The sequence below is a fragment of the Oryza sativa genome, chromosome 4, assembly GCF_034140825.1.
Source record: "Oryza sativa Japonica Group chromosome 4, ASM3414082v1".
In the NCBI taxonomy this organism is placed as follows: domain Eukaryota; kingdom Viridiplantae; phylum Streptophyta; class Magnoliopsida; order Poales; family Poaceae; genus Oryza; species Oryza sativa.
In genome coordinates, this window is record NC_089038.1 from 1,165,599 (window position 1) to 1,186,982 (window position 21,384).

The 21,384-nt window shown below is 47.6% G+C and overlaps 2 protein-coding genes and 1 long non-coding RNA gene across 6 annotated transcripts; 2 read left to right on the forward strand and 1 right to left on the reverse strand.

Annotated features, from left to right (window-relative positions):
• Positions 1-1,751: 1,751 nt before the first annotated feature.
• On the forward strand, positions 1,752-3,721 carry LOC136356402 (uncharacterized). Its single transcript, XR_010741187.1, has 3 exons — positions 1,752-2,586; positions 2,679-2,811; positions 3,427-3,721. It is a non-coding gene; the product is annotated as an uncharacterized lncRNA (long non-coding RNA).
• A 7,341-nt stretch (positions 3,722-11,062) lies between these two features.
• Positions 11,063-16,271, forward strand: LOC4334959 (elongation factor 2). Of its 4 annotated transcripts, none has more exons than XM_066309435.1 (4): positions 11,063-11,347; positions 11,492-11,633; positions 12,579-12,708; positions 13,578-16,271. In XM_066309435.1, the coding sequence occupies exons 3-4, from the start codon at positions 12,618-12,620 to the stop codon at positions 16,016-16,018; spliced, it is 2,532 nt and encodes an 843-aa protein (XP_066165532.1). In that variant the 5' UTR covers positions 11,063-11,347; positions 11,492-11,633; positions 12,579-12,617; the 3' UTR covers positions 16,019-16,271. The 4 variants fall into 4 exon arrangements, with proteins under 4 accessions (XP_066165532.1, XP_066165533.1, XP_015635596.1 ...); XM_066309436.1 differs by having other exon boundaries at positions 11,501-11,633; XM_015780110.3 differs by lacking the exon at positions 11,492-11,633.
• Positions 16,272-17,929: 1,658 nt separating this feature from the next.
• LOC9266162 (peptidyl-prolyl cis-trans isomerase Pin1) lies at positions 17,930-19,919 on the reverse strand. The gene is made up of 2 exons (XM_015778521.3): positions 19,600-19,919; positions 17,930-18,243 (listed from the first exon to the last, which is right to left on the reverse strand). Exons 1-2 carry the CDS (start codon positions 19,844-19,846, stop codon positions 18,119-18,121), a joined length of 372 nt encoding a protein of 123 aa, XP_015634007.1. The 5' UTR covers positions 19,847-19,919; the 3' UTR covers positions 17,930-18,118.
• Positions 19,920-21,384: the final 1,465 nt, after the last annotated feature.

Here is a 21,384-nt window from a genome sequence, read left to right on the forward strand (position 1 = left end):
TACTACAACAATACTACTACATGTATATATACGTATGTATATACTTTATATACACATGTATAAACTTTGTATTGTATCCAAAGTATATATGTATATATATAATTTTTATGTGTACAAAAAAAATAACGTATAAAATATATACATGTATACAAACTTCGCATACGAGTATACAAACTTCACATACGTGTATATAAACTTTGTATATGTATATATTAAAAACTGAGAGAAAAAAACACGAATACAAACTTTGTATGCGTACGAATACAAAATTTGGTATACATACGAATATAAACTTTGCATATGTACATCTTAAAAAAAACCAAAAAAAAGGAATAGAAAAGAAAAACCAAAACAGAAAGAGAACCGAAAAAAAGGAAGAGAAACTGAAAAAATACAAAACAGAAAGAGAACCGAAAAAAAAGGAAGAGAAACGAAATAAAAAACAAAACCAAAGCCGGAAAAAAAGTAAAATACATGGCCGGTCTTTAAAGTTGTGCGCGGGTGTCACTTAGGTCCATAATCTTGTAAATTGCATATCTAGATCCATCATCTTATTTAAGTGACTCAATGAGGTTCAAACCCCACTTGACCGGTTCTAACCGCCGACGTGGCACGCCACGCAAGCACCAATTTTGCAAACAAGCCCCTCCGCAATAGTAGCGCCATGGACAGAACAAAAATCCCTAAATCCTTCACCATAGTCATGCCGCGCCACCGCCACTACCGACGGCGCCACGAGCGCCAGTAGCAAGCAGCACACTAGCACAACACACATGCGTGAGTGGCGGTGGCGGTGGCGCATGGGAGACGACGAGGCCGAGCAAAATGCCTCTCCGCGCGCGTTCGTCACCGGCCACCCCTTCCTCCTTCTCCGCGCGTGCTTGCCACCGGCCCCCCTCCTTGTCGTGCACCACGGCTGCGGGCGGCGGCAGGTAGAGGGGCAGTGGGCGAGAGCACGGGGGCGGGCGGCGGACGGCGGCGTCACGGCGACGCCGGGATTTGTAACATCACGGCCGCGTCGGGATCCTACTGCCGCGCCGCTCCTCACCAGCTCACCAGCACGGTGGCATTGAGAATGGCAATGGAGGAGTGGATGGTGACGATGAGGACGACGCTCAGGTGCTGGCGGCGCGGCGGTTGCTCGGGCGACCGTCGGCGGAGCGGAGGAGGAGGTAGCGCGAGCGGCCGGCGGGGGAGGCGGGGCTCACTCGGGCACCGGTGGCGCGCTCGTGCAGCCGGCAGCGGAGACGGAGGCAAAGGCGGGTAGCGGCGCGTGGGGATGGGCCGGCAGTAGGCGCGCACGGCGGCGGCCATGGTAGAGAGGTGGAAGCGTCGGTGAGGCAGGCGTGGCGGAGAGGCGCAGCACCCGGCGCACGTGTAACCCCCCGATTTTCGTTCGGGATTAAAAATCATTGAATAATGCATTTTCTAGAAATTAAATAAAAGTTAAAACAATTTAATCAAGTGAAATAATGAGGGAATTAAAAAATTTCCTTTAAAAATCATGGCCGGGAACCTTAATATATTCTCCGGATTTTTTTGTGAAATTTCGGAGCTTCACAAGTAATTATAATAATACAAAGTTCAATTAATCAATTAAATAAAAATAAAACCAATTAAAATTTCCCCTCTTTGTCTTTGGGCCGGCTCAGCTCCTTCCCTCCCTCTCCCGCAAGTCCTCTTTGCCTCCCTCCACCAGCCTCCTCCCCCTTCTCTCGCTGACAAGTAGGACCGCGGGGCCCACTCGTCAGCTTCTTCCCCTACCTCCATCCGGGCGGCTGCAACCGCCATGGCCGCCTGTCCCGACCCACGACGCTGCGCCTCCCGCGCTCCACACCGCTCCGCGAGTGCGTGGACTCGATCCCCACCTCCTCCTCCCCCACTTCCCCACTAACCCCGCAAAAACTGGCGTCGAGCTGCCGCCAACCTCCCCCACAATGCCGCCCACGCCACTGGCAGTTGCCGCTACAAATCCGCCTCGCCCGGCAACGGATTTCCCCTCCCGGAGCTATAAAAACACTCCCTGGGCTCCCTTCTCTCGTTTCCCCTCCTCGTCGGCTCTTCCCTCGCCTTCTCCCGCTCTCCGCACGCCGCTCCCCATCGCCACCGCTCGCCGGCGACCTTCAGCCGGGCGCTGCAGCCGCGCTAGCCGTCGCCGCACCTGGCCGCTTGCGCCGGCGGCTTCGCTGCATCATACCCCACCCTGGCCACTGCTCTGCTCCTCCAAATCACTGCCCAAACGCCCCCTCCCCTTGCATCCGAGCCGCCACCACCTCTGCCGCGCTCCAGCCGCCCGTCACAGCCGCCGTAGCCACCGCCGCATCGAGCCGCCACCACCATCAGCTTCGCCGCTTCGCGCCGCATACCGGCCTCCACCCCATTTCCCCCTTCCACCGCCGAAACCACCTCCCCACTGCGAAACCAAGGCCGCCGTCGTTTTTGCCGCCTCCGGCCGCCTCCTGCCGCCACTCCTGTCGCCTCCAAACCGCGCCGCCGTCGTCGTCGGCTTCGCCGCGCCCCACTGCTCGTCGGCTACCACTTCCCATCGCCGGAAACGCGCCGAAGTTCCCTTCCTCTTTGTGACCGGTGAGTTCCGCCTCAAATGCCATCTTCGGCGTGGTTTTCTCGCCGCTCCGGTCGCCCACTCTCCTCGCTAATCCCTCAAATCGCTTCCCCAGGTTTCGCCGACCCTCGGCCACCCCTCCTCCTATGCCGGACGCCGTGAAATCGTCGCCATTGTCCTCGCCCGTGGGATGCCGCCGCCATCTCGCCTCCCTCTGTCAGCCACCTATCTCCGCCGCGGGCCGCTTGGTGAGCATCCCCTTTCCTTCCCAGCCTCCCTCCGCTGCATCCCGCGCGTGCCGCCACGCCGGTGGTCGTCGCCGGCGACCATCGGGCCGTGCGCCGCTGCTCCCTGGTCGGCTGGCCGGCTTGAAGCGGTGTCGAGCCCGGCAGCCGCCTCCCGCGCCGTTGGATTCACTCGGGTGAATCCAGGCCGTCCACGTGGCCGTCGTGGTGCCGTCCCGCGCCGGTGCCACCTCGGCGCCACGTCCTTGCCACCTCTCCTGCCAGTCCGCCGTGGCCACGTGGTGCGCCCGCGGACGGTGCGCGCGTGGACTTGGTCCACCGTGCGCCCGCCTCCCATGAGTCACCGACGGGTGGGGCCCGCTTGTCTGCGCCACCCCTTCCTCTCGGCTGACGCCATAAATATATAATAATTGCATCATAAATCAATAATAATTCTAGAAATCCATTTAAATGGCTCAAAACTTCTAAAATCCAAATCTAATTCATATGAACTCCAAATTGGGCCATTCAACTTGCAAAACTCATCTAAAATTGAGATCTACATGTTTGTTTCCTTTTTATGTACTGTTTCCTTGGTTTTTATTAGTGTTTTTCATCGTTTTGCGTGCCAACGTGTAGAATCCGTCGTTTCGGAAGTCCGCGGTCACGAGAAAAGAGTTCGGAAGATCAAAGGGAAGAAGCAAGGCAAGTCACACATTCCCCTTGAGCATATTGATCCCAATTTATAAATGTTTTTCCGTTTGTAAATTAAATATACATGTTTTGATAATTGCATGGGATCAGGGAATTACCTATCTGCTTGTTTGTGCCATATTTATTTGATATTCGTCCTTTGTCAACTCTGGGTGATAAATCGACTAGCTTGTGTTACTTATGTGACCTAGCTAGAACTATATGCTTAGCCATGCTTAATTACCACTAGCTCAGTTGATGGGATAATTGCAGTATTAGACCTTTCTAGTTTCAGAACGAGCTGCGTGCTCGGGACATCCGACCATGTTTCATTGGTCGTAATTACCCAACTGAAATGCGACATAATGGTGGGCTGTGGGTGCATGGTTTTGCTAGTCGTGCCCATGGCAATTAAGGACCGGTTCACGGGAAATCCTAGAAGAACTTATCATGCTTACCACAAGCCAGCGTGGGCAACGACTGGGCTTGTAGTGTAGCTTTCCTCTAGCCGACGTACCCAGGTTAGGGTGGGCGTGATGGAGTTGGGTCGGCCAGGGTGTTCGGTTGATCGGCTTTCGGATTCACCGTGGCACGAGAGGGTGAAGCATCTAGGCCTCCGGTGTTAAGTTTGATAATTAATGACAAGCGCTAATTGTGGACTAACTGATGTCTTTGAGCTATATATTTTAAGTTAGGTCCACATCATGTGTGCGCATGGATGACTATCGATGGATTAAAATTGATGGCGCGAAGCGAAGAAAAGAAAACGGTAAAACTAGTGTTTTAGTTTTAAAATTGATCGAGGTGAAGGGCGATCAAATTTGCTAGTTTACTTGTTAGTTTTGCCGTACTATCAAGGGGGGTAATGACCTAGTAAAAAGATGATTAAATTGCCACATTAGGTCATTGCATTTTCTCTTGTGCTCACATCTTCACACACACACAATCACCTTTGTTTTCACTTGGTTCGGCCTGACTAGGGGCGGTCAGACCGGCCACACACTGGCGGTCTGACCGGCGTGCCCTGGCCGGTCTGACCGGTGCCACAACGGCGGTCTGACCGGCGCATAAGGTCGGTCTGACCGGCGGCACATGCACGGTCAGACCGGCCCCCTGGAGGCCAGGATGGTGCTGCTCAGGGTGGCCGATACAGAGCCGACGGAGCCGTAGTCGGTTAGACCGAGCCGATGGTGGTCTGACCAAGCCGAGGCCGGTCTGACCGCCCTCTCAACGTCGGTCTGACCGGCCAGGCCGATGGGGCCCTCTGACAGCACTTCAACGGCTAGTTTTCTAGCCGTTGCAGAGTAGCACGGTCTGACCGGCCACATACCTCCGGTCAGACCGGCAGAGCACAAAGTTGGGGGATTTCGCCCCCAACGGCTAGTTTTGGTGGGTGGGAGTATAAATACTCCCCCACCAGCAGCAAGGGGACTCTTTTGGCACCCAATTCAATTGCATACACCCCTTGCACCTCTCTCACACCCACTTGAGCTTTGTGTTCATCCATCTAGTGTGTTAGAGGTTTGATCTAGCCAAGAGTCAAGTGCATTTGCTTCCATTGTAGAGCTAGTGTGGCACTTGATTGATCATCTCCACACCGGGTCATTGCTTGTTACTCTTGGAGGTTGCCGCCTCCTAGACAGCTTGTGGAGGAGTTGCCCGGTGACCTCTCTGAGAAGATTGTGGAGGAGGCATCTGGACGGGTCACCACGTAGTTATCCCACCCGGCAGAAGCGGGACCTTGCAACTGGTGTGTAGCAAAAGCAACTTTCTCTTGGTCGTTGCATTGCAGTAGGTTCAGCTTCTTCTCAATAGCACGGAGCCAGTCGTTGGCCTCCATTGGGTTGGTGGTGCTTGAGAAAGTGGGTGGCTGGATACGAAGAAAGTCTAACAGTTTGGACACGTGTGATGGTGGAGGACCAAACTGCTGGTTCTGTTGCGCCTGCTGCAACATCTGATGGTAATGTTGCTGCATCTGTTGCATCATCATTGTCATCATCTGAGTGACTGTTGGGTTCTCGGGCGGCGGAGATGAACTGCTGCCAGGTGCACCACTGGTATGAGCTTCATCTGTCTGCTCTTCACTGCCACTGGCGTCGTTTGAGTCACGGGGATCATTCCTTGTCTTCACCATCTGGACGAGGATAGGTAGAAATAAGAGAAAGGAAGAAAACAGATGGCTCAGAAACTAATCTCTCTGATAAAATTAAGTGCAATTATCTTAATCTTGATTAAAACACTAAAAAAGAGGCACGCAATTCCTAATTAAGGCTGTCATACCACTCACACATGATATCGACCGCCGACTAACCCACAAGCAACAAACCTAAACACAAAAACTAGCACGCAAACAGACTAAGAAGACGATAAAGCTAAGGGCGGCGACTCTGAGGCTCGAGCGGCGCTTGCGATCGAAGAACAGGTCTGACTTCTAAGGTAGACAAGGGATGGGAATCAATGCATGCTCAAATCCAAATTTAGACAACGCAACAAATGGCCCAAACAACTAGCCAAGCATGATGATTTTTATGCATGGAACATTTTTCATGAACCCAAACAAAAAAACACTAATGCAACTGACTAAACAATGACTTAATGCATGAAATAAATGCACGATAATAATGATGCGCATAAAGACTGCATCCCATCGAATCTAGACACAACTTAATGCATACCACCGAACAATTCCCGACTGACTGCCAAATAAATTCCAAATAAAGTTTTGCTAAAACCCTGGACTGTCCCTAGTCAAGAGATCCGATTAAATAGGCGACCAAGATTTTCTCCCAAAATCAAAAGATCAAACCCCAAAGTTTCCCGAAACAAATCCAAGTGAAAAAGGCATGTGCATATGAAAAGGGGTTTAGATGGCTCTTAGGTTTTCCAGTTGGCTTGTCCTACGGTCAAGGTCGGCTCTGATACCAACTTGTCACGCCCAGAAATTCACGAACCAGAATTTCTAAGCTGAATGTGTATTAAACCCCTGTCCAGGACCAGCCAGGGTACACAAATGACAATTGTTGACATACAGATCCACGTCTTACAAAAATATAAAAGATTACAAATGCAGCGAAAAAAAAGGTAAAAGCGAGCTAAGCCTGAAGACTTGACTCCTGCAGCGGGCGATTCCATTCCACAGGCAACCCTTAACGGCAGCGACGAAACCAACCTCTTCAAGACATCTCCAACTGAGAAGAACTTCAACTCTGGTGTGAGGGAAAAGAGCAAGACTAAGTACTACCCACTGTACTCAGCAAGTCATACCGGAAGAGGAGGTATGATGCAGGATATAACCAAAGGAGGCTACGGGGTTCATTTGCATAAAGCAGGCATTTAAAACCAGTAGTTGAAAACAGTAAAAACAGTTGTAGTAATTAAGCAATATTAACCAGTCACTGTCTAACGCTACGCCACGTTGCAACAGGCCCAACCAACCACCTGAACTACACCAGTTCATTAAGCTTAACTAGGGGTGAGACTAATCACGGTGAATCTGGTCGACCGCCCATAACCGCGGGCACGGCTATTCGAATAGTTTTACTCTGATCAGAGGTGTACAACTGTACCCACAAGACACAGCCCCACGACACGTTCCCGTGCGCCGACATGCCACCACGACATACTCCGGAAAGAGGCCGTGACAGGACCCTTCGCATAACCCTCTCTAACCGATCGCACCACACCTTAGGGTTCGCCCCCGTCCCCAGCAGGCAACTGGCAGCCCCCCTTTCGTGCCGCGGTGAATCCGGAAGCCGATCAACAGGACACCCCGGCCGACCCAACTCCATCACGCCCACCCTCGCCTGGGTACGTCGGCTAGAGAAAAGCTACACTACAAGCCCAGCCGTTGCCCACGCTGGCTTGTGGTAAGTACGATAAGTTCTTCCAGGGCATCCCGCGAACCGGTCCTTAATCGCCATGGGCACGTCTAGCAAAACCATGCACCCACAGCCCACCATGTAGTGTATTTTAATTAACCAACACCATTGCGGTGGCACTAATCCAAAGCTATTGCCAATAATCAGTCTATGCCTTAATGTGATCCCCTTTTGTGCACTAGTTAAACTAAGCAAGGCTAAGCATCTCCCAAACCAACATCTAGTCATTTTAATACCCAAGTTATCAATGGCGTAAGGGAAACAACATATAGCTGAGTAATAGGACCCATCCCACATAATATTGTAAAACAATGCAATATTTAATAGAAATGCGGGACATTTGTAAATTGGGTACAATATGATCAATTGCAATGTATGACTTGCCTTGCTCTCGCACTGATGGAACCACAGCAACGTCTTCAAGAAACCACGAATCGACGAAACGGGCGAAATCTACGCGACAAACAAAGCACACAAGCAAAACATGCTATAAGACTACTGAAACAGGAAACAAAACCATTTTTAATGGATTCTATACATTTTTATGAATTTACTGAGACTTGAATGGGCTTAAACGGAGCTCGGATGAATTAGTTATGAATTTTAGAAGATTCACTGTGTTTATTACTATACAAGAAAAACCTTAAATCATTTATTGCGCAATATATTCCAGGGCTGACGTCATCAAGGCGGGGCGCGGCGCCGGCAAGCGGGCCCCACCGGTTAGCGGCTCGGGAGAGGGAGGAAGGGGCGCCGGCAAGCGGGACCCGCATGGCAGTGACTCGGGGAGGGCGGTCCATGGCGGATCGGGTCCACGGACCGGGGAGGAGCGGCGCACCACGCGGCGGCCACGCGACGGCCGAACCGATGGCCCCGATCTACCCAAGGGTAGATCGGACGGCGGCGGGAGCTCGCGGCCGGTGCGCGCGGGCACGGCGCAAACCGGCCCGGCGGCCATGGCGCGCGACGGCGCGGCGCGTATGCGGCAGCGGCGCAAGACGGCGGCCGGCGGCGACCGACCGGCGGCGGAGAGCGGCGGCGTCGCGGCGAAGCGGCAGCTACGCGGCTAAGCGGCGGCGCGACGGCTAAACGGTGCGGGAGAGAGAGAGAAAGAGGAGGAGAGACCTCACCGACAACGATCGACGACGGCGAGCGACGGAGGACGATGGCGACGGCGGGACGAGCTCTGGAACCTCCTAACGAACAAAAGGAGAGGGGTTAGAGGGAGAGAGGAGAGTGCGAGAGGGCGAGGGCGCCGGCCGAAGGCGGCGGCCATGGCGTCACTCACCGGCGCACGACGGGGATGGGGCTCCGGTGGCGAACCTCGACGGAGGAGGGGTGGACGAGGTGGACCTCGGCCGCGTGAACCCAACGGCGGCGACGGCGCGGTGCGGCGGCGAGTGTAGCGGCGGCTAGAGGCGGCCGGAGTAGCGGGAGAGGCGGCGGCGGATGGGCGCACGGCGCGGGAGCAATGGAGGGCACGGGAGAGAGCGGTGGAAAAAGAAAAAAAAGGTGGAGGGGAGTGCGGGCATGCTTTATAGGGGCTCGGGAGAGACGGACGTGGCCGAGGCGAGCCCGATTTCGCCGGCGACGTGGGAGGTTGGAGGCGGGGGAGAGAGAGAGAGAGCGGCGGGATTCAAAATTTGAATCCCGGCCATCTCGGTTGAGGGCGCGGCGAGAGAGAGAGGGGGAGTGGGTGCGGGAGGCGCGGCGCATGCACGGGCGTGGCCGACGTGGACCGGAGGAGGCGGGGTGCGGCGGTTTCGGCGGCGGTGGCGACGTGGGCGTGCGGCCGGAGGTTGGGGAAGGGCCCGACAGGTGGGCCCCACCTGTCGGCGACCCTGGGGAGAGGAGGGAGGCGGCCGGCCTGGCTGGGCCTCGGCCTGCGGCCGGCCCAGCAGGGAGGAGGGGGAGGAAGGAGAGAATGGGCCGGCGGCCCATTCGAAAAAAGGAGGAAAAAGGGAGGAAAAAGAAAAAGAAAAAAGGAAAAAGGATTTTCCCTGGAATTAAAATATTGCTTGCTCAATTTTAAATGGTTAAAATTATTTCTAGAGCTCTGAAAATTCCACTAAAAATCCTGTTAATGAATTTCGACATGTAGAACTCAAGAAAAATTCCACATGTCAAATCCGATTATTATTTGCATTACTTTCTTAAGGATTCATCTCTAGGTTAAATTAAACAATTTCTTCGGACGATTTATTTTATGAATTTAGAGCAAGGGAGGGGAACTTCAGGGCGTGACGCTGTGTCTTGTGGGTACAGTTGTAGTTGTATACCTCTGATCAGAGTAAAACTATTCGAATAGCCGTGCCCGCCCGTTATGGGCGGTCGACCAGATTCACCGCGATTAGTCTCACACTTAATAAATCGACCCAATGCACTGTAGTTCAGGTGGGATGGTTGGGCCTGTTCAACGTGGTGTAGCATTGTTCAGTGGAGATATAATGTTATCTTAACCAACTGTTTCACTGTTTTGCTCAATAAAATGTTTTACAACTGCCTTTATGCAAATAGCCACAAACCTCCATTTGTCTTCCCTTGCACGTATGCATCATTAGGGTGGCTTGTTGAGTACGGTGGTTGTACTTAGCCTTGCTATTATTTCCCCTTTTCAGAAGTGTAGTGCTTCTGAGCTGAAGACGAAGTTAGAAGACCAAGGCTCAAACCCCAGTTGAGTTTTGCCTGTGGAGTGGAGCTGAAGCCCTGCTATGATCGCCTTTTCCGCTGCTGTCGTTCTCATTCGGTGTGAGGACTAAGTGCCTTTTCTGTAAGTATTTTACGCTTTATTTACGTTTGGAACTTAATATTACTTGTCGTTTTGTATACCTTGGCTGGTCCTGGACAGAGATTTAATACACAAAATAGTCTGCAAATTTAGGCTAAATTTCTGGGCGTGACAGCACATCGCTGGCACCGATGGCGGCTACCGGATCTCCCTGCCACCGACGTCACCGCCCGCCATCGACGCCTCCTCTCTCGCCCCCACCGACGCCTCCTCTCTCGCCGCCCGCCACCGATGCCTCCTCTCCCGCCCTCCACCGACGCCTTCTCTCTCGTCGCTCGCCACCGACGCCTCTTCTCCCGCCCACCACCAACGCCATCCTCTGCACTCCCAGGTTGAAGACGACAATGACGAGCTCGGGCGCGGTGGCAGCGATGGAGTCTCGGAGCCTCTGAGTGGAAGGGCAGAGTCAGTGATGCTGCGTGGGAGGGCAGCGGGGCCGTCCCCGTGTGCCGCCGTCCGCCGCCCGCCCCCCGCCCCTCCGCGCCACCGATGCCTCACCGTGCGCACCTGTCGACCTGCGTCTGTGAGAGAGAGATTTAGGAAGAGGGAAAGACAAATGGGGGGCAAAATGCAAAATATGTTGCCACGCCAGACTGCCACGTAAGCCAGACAACTCGCTCAGAGGCCCTTTAGATCTCAATGAGTCACTTAAACAAGATGGTGGACCTAAGTGACACCCGCGCTCAACTTTAAGGACCGACCGTGTATTTTACTTAAAAAAAAAACCTCCCGTGCGGGCGCCGTCCAACGCCACCCTCTGCGCGTGACCCGTATCCAGTCGCACAATTAGCTTTTTCGGACAGCTAGGAGTCTCACCGTTATTAGTCGGACGTAACTAATTAATTACTACAAGCATTCCAGCAAATTGCACAAACCAAGTCTACCGAAATAAAAAGAAGAGAAAACAGGGAATGGGGGAAAAATCCGTGGATCTTGTCGACCATCGTTATCCACCACCACCACCACCACGCCGCTCGCTGCCTTCGTCCCCAGCCACCGCCGCTGCCTCCCTCTATCCCCACCCGAACTGCTCACTGCTTCCATCCACGCCCCATAGCTCCGGAAGGGCGCAAGGAAGACAGTGAGGTAGATGAGGTCGGCGACGCTGCTGTCCGATTCCTCCTGCTTTCTCAGATCTAGCGGCGCCGAGCTCGGGGACGCCTGATCCGGCAGCCCGCCCGCTGTAGCCGCTAAAGAAGAGGTAGACCAAATATTGTTTTTCTTTTTTCTTTTTTTTTTGGGAATTTTTGGATTGGATTTGTTTCCGTAAGCTTCGGTTCTTGTTGTTCGTTTGGTTGGATTTTTTTTTATGTTTTGAATTTTTTTTCCTTTCTCCGATTATGAGGATGCAAAGAACGCGATCGGATTTAGGGACGACGGGTGCGATGGGCGCAACGGACGAAAACACGGAACGAACGTGTACTGACTACGGATGGATGAAGTAAAACGAACTCTTCAACTACGCACGGGACGCGGACGAACGAGAAGTTATTAATTTTTTAATTAGTTGTTATTATTATTAAGTTATTATTATAAGATTTAGCATAGCAGCAACAACATCATAAATCAGTTATACCCGTAAAGCTACGATTTTTCTCTTTTTTTTGAATTTTTTTCGGCTCCTCGGAGAGGTTTACACGTGGTTGGTAACTTTGCAAAAATTTATATTACTCCGGTTGAGTTGTTGTGTACCTAACACTGTGAGTGAGTTGGAAGAAATTTGCAATTTAATTTGGGCCGTAACGGGATTTGAGATGAGGAAAGCCCATTAGACCCAAAGTACCAGCACCATAAAAACCCTAGCCGCCCTCCTCCCCTTCCTCACAGCCGCCTCCACTCCTCTCCTCTTCTCTCCTAGCCCTAGCCCTAGCCCTAGGGCGCGCGTTCGCTCACCGCCGCTGCCGCCTCGGCAGGTAAGCATTGATCGATCCCCTCGCCGACCGTCTCTCTTTTCCTCTCTTCTTCTTGAGGCAGGTTTGCCTTGTATGTTCATCGCGATCAGTCATCCACATGCAAAGAACACCTCTCTTTTTTTCTTTTTTGTTAATTTATCATCCGATCTAGCAGGATGGAAATGGTTTTCTTCAAATCTTTTCAGTACTGAGTGCTCTAGTTTTGTTGCGTCTAGCTTCTTGATTTGCCTTCTCATAGATCGGATGTTCCTTTTCAGTATTTTGACTGCACATGATTTGGTTGTGAGGATAGCAGTAAAAATGAATTGATGTGTTCTTGATAATAGCCATAAGTAATCATCTTTGGTATCATCCTAAACTCGATTTGGTTGGTTTGGTATCTGGGTTCTGTGAATTTTCCTTGGGCTTATTAACTTCTCCTGACATAGTTGCTGGAAGATTTTTGGCTAAGATTGCATGCGCTTCAGTTTTTTTTTTGTTGGCTTCTAACGAGGAGGCTCCTTTGCTTTTTGTAAACAGGAATTTGCATCCGTAGCGTGATCTTCAAAGGCTGCCAAGATGGTGAAGTTCACGGTTGAAGAGCTGCGCAGGATTATGGACAAGAAGAATAACATTCGTAACATGTCTGTCATTGCTCATGTCGACCATGGTATGTGCTACAAGATTTGATCTATTAAGACTAACGATGTTTTACAGTAGTACTTCTTAGTTCTAGCAGTTAGTGTTGTATTTCGCTTTTCCTATTGTATCTTGTTTGCATTTGTCCTCTAATGATGTATATTTTCATCCGTGCATCCATAATTCCACCTGTTACCTTCTATATGTATTGATTTCTGTTACCTTCTATATGTATGACTGATGCTTACTTTTATATAGTACCAATTGTTTACTTGTTCATTTTAACATGCCTATAATTGTATTAGTCAATTATTTACTTGTTCATTTGAACATGTGTAATTGTATTAGATTTGACATGAAATCTCAAAATTTACACTGCTTTACTTGTGTGCTTGACATCGATGCCTCCATGCATGTCCTATTAATACAAATTTGTTTGAGGTTATCTATGCTTACTAAGCCTTAGGATTTTTTTTGGCCAAATCTCTAGTTTCTGTTTTTGTATTGCAAATAGTCAATTATCTTTCAAGTTGTGATGCTATTTGTGTTTTTGTTGTATATAGGCTAATATGTTCAATGCTCATGCTCTAAGCGTCATTCATTTCTTATGCTGAGTATTTGTTTAATTCTAATGTTTTTTGCTTTAATGGCATGCCTAATATGTGAAATTTTGTTGATTCTAACAAGGTTTTACTGCTTGGTCTGATTCATAATTGTAACATGACTATCTTTGGACTATTTCTAAATTTCTAAATATTATGCTGCTGAAGTGTGAATTCATATGCTATATACTCCTTTAATTGGCTATGCAAGCATTTCAACTCTTCTGTAAATTTGCTGCTGACCATTCCATTTTCTGTTAGAAATACACTATGCTAATATGTTATGTGTTCCTTGCAGGCAAGTCCACGCTTACAGATTCCCTTGTGGCAGCTGCTGGGATTATTGCCCAGGAAGTTGCTGGTGATGTTCGCATGACTGATACCCGTGCAGATGAAGCTGAGCGTGGTATTACAATCAAGTCCACTGGCATCTCTCTTTTCTACGAGATGAGTGATGAATCACTCAAGTTATACAAGGGCGAGAGAGACGGAAATGAGTACCTGATCAACCTTATTGATTCACCTGGGCACGTTGATTTTTCTTCGGAGGTCACTGCTGCTCTTCGTATTACTGATGGTGCTTTGGTGGTTGTTGACTGTATTGAGGGTGTCTGTGTGCAAACTGAAACTGTGCTCCGCCAAGCTCTTGGTGAGAGGATTAGGCCTGTCCTTACTGTGAACAAGATGGACAGGTGCTTCCTTGAGCTTCAAGTCGAAGGTGAGGAGGCGTATCAGACCTTTTCCCGTGTCATTGAGAATGCCAATGTCATTATGGCAACATATGAAGACACGCTCCTTGGTGATGTCCAAGTTTACCCTGAGAAGGGAACTGTTGCTTTCTCTGCTGGTTTGCATGGCTGGGCTTTCACACTCTCAAGCTTTGCTAAGATGTATGCTTCCAAGTTTGGAGTTGATGAATCTAAGATGATGGAGAGGCTTTGGGGTGAGAACTTCTTTGACCCGGCCACAAAGAAGTGGACCAACAAGAGCACTGGCTCAGCTACCTGCAAAAGAGGTTTCGTTCAGTTCTGTTATGAGCCAATCAAGCAAATCATCAACACTTGCATGAATGACCAGAAGGACAAGTTGTGGCCTATGCTGCAGAAGCTTGGTGTGGTCATGAAGGCTGATGAGAAGGATCTTATGGGCAAGGCTCTCATGAAGCGTGTTATGCAAACTTGGCTGCCAGCCAGTAATGCACTTCTTGAGATGATGATATACCACCTTCCATCTCCTTCGAAGGCCCAGAAGTACCGTGTGGAGAATCTGTACGAGGGTCCTCTTGATGATGTCTATGCAACTGCTATCAGGAACTGTGATCCGGAAGGTCCTCTCATGCTGTATGTTTCCAAGATGATTCCAGCATCAGACAAAGGTAGATTCTTTGCCTTTGGCCGTGTCTTCTCTGGGAGGGTTGCAACTGGCATGAAGGTGCGTATTATGGGTCCCAACTATGTCCCTGGCCAGAAGAAGGATCTGTATGTGAAGAGTGTCCAGCGTACTGTTATCTGGATGGGAAAGAAACAAGAGTCTGTTGAGGATGTTCCTTGTGGTAACACTGTCGCTATGGTCGGTCTGGATCAGTTCATCACAAAGAATGCCACCCTAACAAATGAGAAGGAAGCTGATGCCTGCCCAATCAGAGCAATGAAGTTCTCAGTGTCCCCAGTTGTGCGTGTTGCTGTTCAGTGCAAGGTTGCATCTGATCTTCCCAAGCTTGTTGAAGGTTTAAAGCGTCTGGCAAAGTCTGATCCTATGGTCCTCTGTACCATTGAGGAGTCCGGTGAGCATATCATTGCTGGAGCTGGAGAGCTTCACCTTGAAATCTGCTTGAAGGATCTACAGGAAGACTTCATGGGTGGTGCTGAGATTATTGTTTCCCCTCCTGTTGTCTCCTTCCGTGAGACTGTTCTTGAGAAGTCCTGCCGTACAGTTATGAGCAAATCCCCAAACAAGCACAACCGTCTTTACATGGAAGCTCGCCCCTTGGAGGAGGGACTGGCCGAGGCCATCGACGATGGACGTATTGGCCCACGTGACGATCCCAAGGTGCGGTCCAAGATCCTGTCTGAGGAGTTTGGGTGGGACAAGGACCTCGCCAAGAAGATTTGGTGCTTTGGACCTGAGACCACTGGCCCCAACATGGTGGTCGACATGTGTAAGGGAGTTCAGTATCTTAATGAAATCAAGGACTCTGTTGTGGCTGGGTTCCAGTGGGCATCAAAAGAAGGTGCATTGGCTGAGGAGAACATGCGCGGCATCTGCTTCGAGGTATGTGATGTGGTTCTCCACGCTGATGCTATTCACAGGGGCGGTGGCCAGGTCATTCCGACAGCGAGGAGGGTCATCTATGCTTCTCAGCTCACCGCGAAGCCAAGGCTGCTGGAGCCAGTCTACCTGGTGGAGATCCAGGCCCCTGAGAATGCCCTTGGCGGTATCTATGGCGTTCTGAACCAGAAGAGAGGCCATGTGTTCGAGGAGATGCAGAGGCCCGGTACCCCGCTGTACAACATCAAGGCTTACCTCCCCGTCATCGAGTCGTTTGGGTTCTCGAGCCAGCTCCGTGCCGCAACATCGGGCCAGGCCTTCCCTCAGTGTGTCTTTGATCACTGGGACATGATGACTTCTGATCCTCTGGAGGTGAGCTCGCAGGCGAACCAGCTGGTGCTGGACATCCGCAAGAGGAAGGGTCTCAAGGAGCAGATGACCCCTCTCTCGGATTTCGAGGACAAGCTCTAAGAAAAAACCCTTTTGGTCTCGCATATGTTTTTGCCATTAATTTACCTGTTCTAATAGCTGTTCTACTATTGTTAAAGAGTTATAAGACAAGTCAGAAATATGATGTGTTTGTTACACATCAAGTATCGGTGTTGGTAGTGTTGTGCTGTGGAACTATATATTTTGCTGTCTGGTGATATGCAACAGATATGGAACTTTGATAATGTATCTGTTGATAGTTTTTACGGTTTTCTGAATCAGTTTCAGTTTGATATATCATATCCATATAGTACCTTTCACTTTCGTTTCTGCCGAAATCAAATCTAAACCCTCCACATAGATATTATTGTACGTGCCTGGAGTCGTGGACTAACTAGCTGCTTTGCTGTAACCTAACAACTCTTTCTTTGCATTAATCATTCTGTGCAACTTTATTCTTTCTTACTTTCTTCAATATTGTTTCACTCGGATAAAAACTTTTGGAACATGTAAAAAGAAGCTACCAATGGTTACATAATAAGAAAAGTCATCATGCAAGTAAGAAAAATATTTAAATTCACAAGACCATGTCTGTCTTCAAATTCACATCAATTTTAGTTATGAATTAACACTTACTGGTGCATAATTAATACACATTGAGAGAAAGTTTAATGGTTTAGTCTGTTTCTAGCTAAAACAATACAAAAAAAATATTAATACATATTTTTTCAGCTAAAGCAATACAAAAATATTAATACATACTTTTTCAGTAAAACTACATACCCCTTCATAAAAGAATAGAGGATATATTATTAAATAAAACGCTCTCGGTGTTATTGATATTCAGACTCTTTTTTCTCGTTATTGTGTAAGATACTTTTACATTTATAAGAAACGTGATTATTACAAGAAAGCAGAATTATCTCCTCTTTTTCACATTGTTTAATTTTTTAATATAAAAAGAGTGATAGTTTTTCTGAAACAAACAGAACGAGTTTTTTAATATAAAAAGAGTGATAGTTTAAAATATTTTGTCGAATGATAGTTTTTACAGTCTCCTGCGGCCCTTATACTATTTACTCCCTCCGTCCCAAAATATAACAATTTAGGATTGGATGGGACACATCTAGTCTAATGAATCTGGATAAAAGGCTGTCGAGATTCGTTGGACTAGAATATGTCACGTACAGTTCTAGATTGCTATATTTTGTGACAAGGTAGTATCATATAAACAACTAATATTTTTCATTATTCTTGTCATTTTCGTAAATATCTACTCGTTTATTGTACGGACTGCCTGGTTTCGTCTTCCTCTGATCTTGGTCATGCTATCAATTTTTGTGGCTTTTTTTTTTTTGCGTGTATGGTGGACGGCTAACTAGTTTTGGGAGATGAATGCATGATAGCAAAATTTGGCCTGTAAGATGCACTGCAACATACTCTGTCAAAAAAAGCTTACCGCATTCCTTTATCCTAGGTTATGTTCTATCCTTACCTAGGTTAGGTTTTTTTTGGGACAGAGAGAATAAGCTACAAGTTTTATAAGATGCATCGGAAATTTCTAGAATCTGTTGAAGAGATGAGCTATGAGATGAACATAACTCCAAGGATTTGGGGTTAAGGTTTCAACAGTTGGAATGTTGGTCTAGCTTAATAGAAAGCAAAGAAATGGCAGATTGACATAATTGTAAAGTTTGTTTTGGAGCAAAATTGGTTGAACATAATTCCACGAAAATTCATTTCACCATGGAACCAAGAAAATTCTCCAGATTTTAAATCTTACTTCAGAGGTAATAATTATTATTATCCGAAAACATAGCCTACAAGAGCCTGCCCGTATGTAAGTTTGGTTTTCTTCAGATCTTTAGATCGTTAAAATCATATTTTCTACACCCATGTGTCCATTCATATATTGATAGGGTTTCCAAATATTGAAAACAAATGAACAATCGCTAGAAAACGGAGCAATAGGAGATTAAAATGTTCATCACGGAAACATGCCATACCATGTGCTCAAATGTCGAAACAAAAGCGGGTCGCGGAACATATCATATTCGTTACAGGGTTCATTTTGATTTGAAGTTTTAGGCTACCAGAAAATAACATTTGGAAGCCAACCAGCTGACGATCGATATCAGCATCTTAAGCAGTGCGCAGGATGATGTGAACACCACTGTCAGTGTCCACAGTGTCACTCATCTCACCAACCTTGAGAGCAAATGTCGCATCTTCGAAGGGTTTCTGCATCTGCCTCCTCCCAAAAGTGCCTGCAAGGAGGGTTACGCCACGGTTAGAAAAGACCTATAGTACTGGCAAAGATAGAACCCATACCAGAAAATCATTATGCATTATCTGTAAAGATAACAGTGCCCAAGAAGCACATAAAACATAAGTGGCCGTAATGCAACACAAAGATTGCAAAGTTATTCCCTTAAAGCTATACTTAAAGATGCGCACACACAGAGAAGAATATGGGTGCTTAGGTAAATTCTCTTAAAGAATTCTCGATTAAATATTTCTACTTGAAACAGACATGTGACACTCCCTACTCGGCATGCCGATGCTAAGGAATAATGAAGACAATGCCATAGGCTGATGGAAGACGTGTAATGTGGCTACAAACAAGTCTTAACAGAATAAACTTGCACAATAAAAGATGGATATCACAACATAATGGAATGACTGCAGAAGTGCTTGTTACACTGATATAACGCGTGCAACCAAACAATTGGGAAACACAAAAGGAAGAGAAAAAAAAATGGTGCAGTAATTAACTACAAAAAACATTTTATCAGAGGAGCTGACCATCAATGATCGAATGAAGGGAATCAACAGTAACACCCATTTGGGAATTAATACTCTAGTTTTCAGCATAAGCTATTCATCTGACTTGTATGCTCTTACAGCTGAACCAGCTCATTTCATTTGGCTTAATTTAGCCTGGTTAATTATTCTTGAAAGGCTATAGTTCTACCTGCAAAGTTAGCCCCAGTAGTGCACAAATTCGTTGACAAAATAGCAAATCTTGTATCGCGCAGACACTACGTCCACTAGTAGGTTGCAGACACTAACAACACAGATCCAGTGGGAGGCTGGTGATCTTTCATGATAAACAGACCAGCAAACTATGCCATCAGACCAAGCAAATTATTGGATGTCCTACTCATGTCATGACATCTGTGAATGTTATACACGAGTTAAAATTAGAATTTCATTAAATGCCTCATTTCACACTGTGACAAAAATGAGTAGATGATAGATGTGAACAAGCTAACTGATCCTTGTACAAACAGTTAGGCAACAATCCATAGATGATAGATGTGACCTACCTCCTCCTAGGAGCTCCAGGAACTCCCGAGCATATAGCTCTATCGATCGATAATTCTTGTTTGAGTAGTTACTGTTACTATTACAAACTTACACATAACTCCTGTATGGATTAAGGGTTGCAATTATAGCGCAAAAGTTGATTGAAGTGGCAAGATGAAAGAATCGCGTCTCACTCACAGAAGAAAGGTTGAAAGATCTCCTTGATTTGGCTACACCAACTAAGTCCGCAAGAAACGAATGGATGGGCCAAGAAGTGGATCTGAGAGAGAGAGAGATCAGATCGGGGGACGCACCCAGGTCGCCGCCACGGCGCGCGGAGGAGCAGTCGGAGTGGCGGGCGGCGAGGTCGGCGAAGTTGGCGCGGCCGGAGAGGATCTGGTCGCGGAGGTCGGCGAGGCGCGCGGCGGCGTCGGCGCGCGTGGTAGCGGAGATGACGCGGCCGTCGGGATCCTTCCAGGAGGCCTTGCGGCGGGAGCCCTCGTGCTTGATCAGGATGTGCAACGCCCTCACCGTCTCCGTCTCCGTCGCCGACGACGCCATCTCGATCTCCTCCTCTACTCCTCCGCCTCACCAATACGCTTTCTGCGAATACGCTTTTCGAGTCCGTTTGTGCAAACCACATGGAGTAGTGATGAATGAATGAAATAAGGGTTTTAGAGTTGCTATAGGGTGTGTGTTTGCAAGAGAAGTTACCAACACTCCCCTCTCGTTTTCCGCGTGCACGTTTTTCAAACCGTTAAACGGTATTTTTTTGAAAAAAGTTTATATACAAAAGTTATTTTAAAAAAAATCATATTAATCCATTTTTAAAAGAAAATTAGCTAATACTTAATTAATCACGCGCTAATGGACCGCTTCGTTTTTCGTGCATGGGAGATGGGTTCCCAACACCACCTCCGAACATACCATAGTCCTAGTATGAACTTGACTTGAATTCCGGATGTTTTATTTTCCAAAATGATAACTTTGAAAGTTCCTCACTTGATATAAATTCCTAACACAGCCAAAATTATTCATATTGATTAAACCATATATATTTTGGTTGCTTGTAATTCCATTCAACTTTGTCAAATCGTTGTGACTTGTGTATATACTTTTCATGCTCTATAATCAAGATCATACACCCACATATTATGCACGTGCTAAACTTCTACACTGGAAGCTAGCATATATCCATTTCATCCATTCCATCTTTATTTCCACTATCCAAATAAATTCTCCATGCTTATATATGCTTTCTTCTCCTAAAAGAAAATCCTTTCTAAAAAAAGAAAAAAAGAGAAAATAAATATGGAGGGAAAGGCATGGTTATAAAAATAATTAAGTTATGCTCTCTCAATATTGAGCATGATATTAAAAAAAAGTAGCCATGCCCTCTACGTAATTATGAAAGGAGGATTTTGGAGAAGAAAGTAAGCACAAAGGAGAAGTATTTTCTTTATTTTTCACATTTCATTTCCACCATATACCACACACACACATTGCACGATCTTGATCTTGAGTATGTTTAGTCATCTATTTTAGTCCAAGTTTTTGACTTAGTAATAAATGTGAATACAAGTATATCATGTTTGATTCCTACTAAGCTGTAACATCCCGGTCTAGGGCTTAATAGGATTAATATAATACTCATATCAACAAGTTGCAACTTCTTTTCTGGAAGCCAATCTCCAAAGAACTCTAGGGTTAAGTGTGCTTGGCCTGGAGCAATTTGGGATGGGTGACTGACCGGGAAATTCTTCCCGGGTGCACACGAGTGAGGACAAAGTGTGTAGAAAAGACATATGTTGGTCTGTGAGGGCAGTCTATGACCTATGAAAGCTGCCAGATGTAAGTGGGCCCGGCCTGGGAGAGGCGGGTCGTTACATAAGCTCCACATATTAACTTAAGAGTAGGAATAAAAAGGCAATTTGGTGAAGAATTCATATGCTTGGAGTGATTGAGTGAATCATTTGAGGAACTTGGATTTCTTTTGAAAAATCATTTGAAATCCTCCGGAATGAAAGTTGAATAAACATATGAAAGCTGCCAGATATAAGTGGGCCCGGCCTGGGAGAGGCGGGTCATTACATAAGCTC